The sequence below is a fragment of the Pipistrellus hanaki genome, assembly GCF_964339955.1.
Source record: "Pipistrellus hanaki genome assembly, chromosome: 16".
In the NCBI taxonomy this organism is placed as follows: domain Eukaryota; kingdom Metazoa; phylum Chordata; class Mammalia; order Chiroptera; family Vespertilionidae; genus Pipistrellus; species Pipistrellus hanaki.
This window is the reverse complement of record NC_140518.1, coordinates 31,576,479-31,582,478: the sequence shown is the minus strand read 5'-3', so window position 1 is coordinate 31,582,478 and position 6,000 is coordinate 31,576,479. Positions and strand designations below refer to the sequence as shown.

The window sequence follows — 6,000 nt, the reverse complement described above, 5'->3', positions numbered from 1 at the left end:
TGAGCATGACTACGTTCAGTGAGATGAGCTACGACATTTTGCCTAAGCTCAGGCTTTCTTGGAGCAATGACATCCCTGATAGGAACACCTGGCCCCACCTAGTGACTTAGGTATACACAAACACTTAGGTCTCAGGAAGATGCCTTTCTTAATTACTGTCTTCTCTAAGAATCCATAAAGAGAAACAGACTTTGAACCCAATTTAATTATTTACTTGACCCTTCTGTCATAAAGTGTTCAAATTCAAGTATTATAAAGATGGCAACGGGGAAAGGAGTCAGGGCTCTCAGACAGAGGAGCAATTGGCCAAGGGAGTCAGCTTTTCAACGCTCAGCAGGTAAGTGGTAAAACATGTCAGGCGAGGGAAATTCGTTTCTGAAAAGTTGCTATCTTGGTGGGGTGGAAGGGAAGGGGAGAAATCAATCTTTCTCCTTAGGAAGGTCTACTTTCAGTTCCTATTGAGAGCCTACAGGGAGCTGTGCTTGAAAAAAACTATTAAAGAGCAAATTCAGAAATCAATGCCGTTATCACCTGTCATAGAAATCTTTTTGGCGCCCTAGCCGGTTTGGCTCAGTGGATAGAGCATTGGCCTGGGAACGGAAAGGTCCCAGGTTAGATTCCGGTCAAGGGCACATGCCTGGGTGGTGGGCTCCATCCCCACTGGGGGACTTGCAGGAGACAGCCAATCCATGATTCTCTCTCATTGTGGATGTTTCTATCTCTCCCTCTTCCTTCCTCTTTGAAATCAATAAAAAATATATATTTTTAAAAGAGAAATCTTTTTGGCAAAATTGTAAAATTATAAAAGGATCGATATTAGTACTAATTGCAACTTGTTGAAAGAGTGATACAGGCTTGCCAGTCAGACAGGGTGAGCCTCGCAGGAACGAAACTGGCTCCTGTCAGGACAGGCCTGGGATGGGGTCAAAACTCCACGTTGCTAAGGTCTGTGGAGTAGGCAGGGACTGGAAGGATTAACAGCAGCAGCTTTTTATTTTCCTACCACCACCCTCGCCCCCCTTTTTTTTTTTAGAGAGAGAGAGAGAGGGAGAGAGAGAGAGAGAGAGAGAGAGAGAGAGAGAGAGAGAGAGAGAGAGAGAGGGAAACTTGTTTTTCCACTTATTTATACATTCATCGGTTGCTTCTTATACTAGTATATGCCCTGACAGGAGATTGAACCCGAAACCTTGGTGTATAAGGATGACGCTTTAACCAACTGAACTACCTAGCCAGGGCTACAGCAGCTTCTTCTTTTTTCAAAATAAATTTTATTGATTTTTTTTTTTTTTTTTTTTTTTTTTTTACAGAGAGAGAAAGGGAGAGGGATAGAGAGCTGGAAACATCGATGAGAGAGAAACATCAATCAGCTGCCTCCTGCACACCCCCCACCGGGGATGTGCCCGCAACCAAGGAACATGCCCTTGACCGGAATCGAACCCAGGACCCTTCTGTTCGCAGGCTGATGCTCTATCCACTGAGCCAAACCGGTTTCGGCTACAGCAGCTTCTTAAAAGAAGAGAATATTAATCTAGGCACTAGAGTGGTTAAGAGCACAGCCTTGGGAGTCTGGGTTCAAATCCTGGCCCTGATAGTTACCATCTTTGGAATCTTGGGCAAATTATATAATCTCTCCAAACCTTTAGAAATGTCTTCAGAAGAGCTGTTAGAAGCTTAGCTGATATTTAAATAATGTATGTAAAGTGTTTGGCACAGTGTCTGGTGCACAGAAAACACTCCAGATGTGGTTCTGCTGTATTCATAGCGGTACTCTTGAAAGGAAGCAATAAATACACGTGTTTCTCCCTAGATGGAAGTGGAGAATATTTCAGGGAGGGGAATGGCAACAGCAAAGCACAGGAGATAAAGAAGCCTTTATTATTTATTGTTTTGGTCCGCACTAGGTGGAGGAGTCTTAAGGAGTATCACGAGGGGAGAGCAGTGGAGGGATGGGGGAAAGTAGAGATTAGCATACTTTAAGCCCGGTTGGCGTGGCTCAGTGGTTAAGCATTGACCTATGAACCAGGAGGTCCCCGTTAGGGCACATACCCGGGTTGTGGGCTTGATCCCTGTGTGGGGCAAGCAAGAGGCAGCCGATCCATGATTCTTTTTCCTCATTGCTATTTCTATCTCTCTCTCCCTCTCCCTTCCTCTCTGAAATCAATACAAAAAAAAAAAAAAAAAAAAAGGCCAGAGGCCATGTTGCGATTGAATCATTCCTAAAAGTATAAACCATCTGAATCAGTGGAATTTGGAATAGTCTCAAAGACTTTCTATTGGCAGGAAGCAACTTTACACAAATGACCCCAGAGAGGCCTTCCGAGCAAGATTTACTTTGTTCATTAGGGACCGTCTGAGAAGGAAACACGCTTCATTGCCCTTTCTGTGAAAATGACCTTCTCCATTTCTCTAGGAAGGCTGGTTTTACTAGTACCTTCCCCGGGGCTGTCCTAGGCTGCCCTATGTCGGATAGCCTATTTCCTTGTGATTTTGTTGTTGTTGTTGTTGTTGTCTTTAAAAAATGTTTTAATACTAAAAGCACTTTGAACTTAGGAGTCAGAACGGGATTTTTTGAAAACTAAAAATAACATCATTATTACTGAGATGACTCACTTGGGACTTCACTGTACGTGCAAAAAGGACAAGATGAAGGTTCATAAACGCAGTGTAGCTCAAAGTACAGAAACAACTGCATTTCTTCCCGCCCCCATCCCCAGATCCGACTTAAATTCGTTGAAGATGGCACAGAAGAGCAGCGGCCTAATGCGAATGTGCGGAGTTCTCTTAGTGATCTTATTTCTGCCACGTGAAATAACAAGTAAGTTCACATTGCTTTCGCCTATTTATTTTTTTAATATACTTTATTGATAATTTTACAGAGAGGAAGGGAGAGAGATAGAGCGTTAGAAACATCGATGAGAGAGAAACATCGACCAGCTGCCTTCTGCACACCTCCCACTGGGGATGTGCCCGCAACCAAGGTACATGCCCTTGATTGGAACCGAACCTGGGACCCTTCAGTTTGCTGGCTGACGCTCTGTCCACTGAGCCAAACCTGCTTCGGCCCAACATCCTTTCTTGATAAAAACTCTCAGCAAGGTCAGGGCTCTTTTGCCTCTTTAAATAAAGAAAAAGTTCAGATTAAAAATGATGGGTGGGCACTGGAAAAATCCAAAACCAAAATTGGAATGAAGACATAGTTGCTCTGCTTCAGAGTATAGGAGTCAGGTAACATCATAAAAAATGAAATGGAGCCGGGACCGGTTTGGCTCAGTGGATAGAGCATCGGACTGCGGACTGAAAGGTCCCGGGTTCGATTCCGGTCAAGGGCATGTACTGTGGTTGCGGGCATATCCCCAGTAGGGGGTGTGCAAGAGGCAGCTGATTGATGACTCTCTCTCATCGATGTTTCTAACTCTCTATCTCTCTCCCTTCCTCTCTGTATAAAATCAATTAAAAAAAAGAAAAAAAAGAAATGGAAATATTTTTATGGTTCTCCTAGCATAGAAGAAGTATTCTATTTTCGCCACAGCCAGAATTTCCCTACATTTTAATGCATTGTATTACTAATCATATCCAAAATAATCTGCTGTTTGTTTGAACATACACTAACACTGAAATCTTTCCTGCATTTGCTCCCCATCCCTCACTGGAAACAGCTTTCCCCCTCTGCTTTAAAAGTAATATATAGTCGCTGTAAAATAAATTAGGAAATACAGGGTGTCCCAAAAATATATACATACTTTAACAGCTGATAGGTCAATTTTGAAAATGAAATGTATTTCAATAAACACTGCCTTCATAATGATTCAATGTGTGTCTACACATTTTGGGGACACGCTATTTATAAATGAATAAAAGTAAAAATCCCCCCAAATCCCATCATCCAAACACAGCCATTCAATGTTTTGGTGTGTATTCTTTCAGATAAAAAAAAAAACCAAAAAAATAAAAAACAACAACAAAAAAAACACATAGGATGAAGTCTCATTATTTTTCCCAATAGTTTTTTTTTAAGATAATGTATTTACAGACTATTTTATTTATTTAAAGTTTTTTAAGTATATATTTTATTGATTTTTTACAGAGAGGAAGGGAAAGGGATAGATAGCCAGAAACATCGATGAGAGAGAATCACCGGGGATGTGCACGAAACCAATGTACATGCCCTTGACCAGAATCAAACCTGGGACCTTTCAGTCTGCAGACTGACGCTCTATCCACTGAGCCAAACCAGTTTCGGCTTTACAGACTATTTTAACAAATGTTATATAGGGGGCAAGTTTCTGGTGGCTAAAGTTACTCTTTATCTTTTGTTACTTGCTTCTGAGCCAGGAAAGTAAAAACTGAAATTTGGGTATATTATATAATGGATGAATTTCTAAAAATGAGAGGTGAAAACTAAGTACTATATATTCGAATCATCTATCTCACAATGACTTATCTGTCTGCAAACCAAGCTGTTTAAGAATCTTTTTATTTCACTGCATTGCCAACACAATATTAAATCATATGATATGGAAGACCAAATTCTATCACCTAATCAGAAATGTTTTCAAATCAGCTTTTGCCCATATGCAATTTTGATACATTTATAGTAATTATTAGAGATTTACATTCTGCCTATTCACCTAATGTTTCATCTTAAATATTTTGTCATTTTATTACAGTGCTTTTTTCTTTGTATTTCTTTGTATTTCCCCACTCCCACTTTGCTATATCCAACCCCTTGAAGTAAACAAATTAAATCTGGTAAACATTTCTCTATTTTCATCAATATCATTCCATATATATATATATATAATTTTTCCCAATACTTTTCCTAAGTGTGTGTGTGTGTGTGTGTGTGTGTGCGCGCGTGCGCGAGTGTGCGCACACACAAATGGAGTAATTCTGCACATACTGTTTTCTAACTCAATGGTTCTCAAACTTCACTAAACATTAGAATCATCTGGGGCTTAAAAAAAATCCATGCCCAGGTTTCACTTCTATCAATTAATAAGAATGTCTAGGGTGGGAACAAGCCATTAGTAATTTTTTAAAAAATCCCCAGGTGATTCCAAGGTGCAACAAAACTTGGTAACCATTTTCAGCTTTTCCTTTTTGTAGTCAATAATGCATGACAAACCTTTTCCTTGTAAAATCACACAGATCGATATGGCTACTTTGATTTCATTGTTCTGATGTAACATGTATGGTCGTTTAGGTTGTTCTTGACAGTTTCTTTCTGCACTCCCAGGCTCTGTTTTGACGGTGAATGGTAGAACCGAGAGCCATACTCTGAACACTCAGGTGGGGTCCGAAGCATCTCTGATGTGTGCTGTTCAGAACCACACGGGGGATGAAGGACTTCTCTGGTTCCGAGAAGGGGGGGCAGTGGATTTGAAGTCTGAAAACAGCATCAATTCCAGCGCCATCTGTGTGACTTCCATCACTGAAGACGACAATGGAGTCACCTTCACCTGCAGGCTGCAGAGGGACCAGTCGGTGTCCATCTCCGTGGTGCTGGACGTTCCTTGTGAGTAAAAGGGGAGACGCTGCTTGCCAGCCTGTGTTGTCTGCACTGCACTGAGTGGTAGCTGGAATCTGGGTCTAAAGTGTATGTGCATTTTAACATTTGCTTGATTTTGCCAAATTGCCCTACTTACGCTCCCACAAAAGAGCACAAAAATGCTTATTTCTCCACACCTCACGAGCACTGAGCGTGACATTTGCCAGCTTGATATGAAATTTTATTTCAATTTTTTAAACTAAGAATGAGGGTGGCCCTAGCCGGTTTGAATCATTGGATGGAGCGTAGGCCTGCAGACTGAAGGGCCCCAGGTTCGATTCTGGTCAAGGGCACGTACCTCGGTTGCAGGCTCCTCCCTGGCCCGGTCCTGGTCGGGGTGCGTGCAGGAAGCAACCAATCGATGGGTTTCTCTCACATCAATATTTCTCTCTGTCTTTCCCTCTCTCTTGCAGTCCCCCTAAAAATCAATAGAAAAATATCCTCGGGTGAGG

The 6,000-nt window shown here is 41.6% G+C and overlaps 1 protein-coding gene across 1 annotated transcript in view; it reads left to right on the top strand.

Moving 5' to 3' along the window:
- The first annotated feature begins 260 nt into the window (after positions 1-260).
- Positions 261-6,000, top strand: part of TMIGD1 (transmembrane and immunoglobulin domain containing 1) — a 14,580-nt gene continuing 8,840 nt past the window's right edge. Inside the window, exons 1-3 of the mRNA XM_084862220.1 lie at positions 261-337; positions 2,715-2,815; positions 5,237-5,515. Coding sequence (XP_084718346.1) covers positions 2,737-2,815; positions 5,237-5,515 — 358 coding nt within the window. The 5' untranslated portion in view covers positions 261-337; positions 2,715-2,736. The remainder of the gene's footprint in view (positions 338-2,714; positions 2,816-5,236; positions 5,516-6,000) is intronic.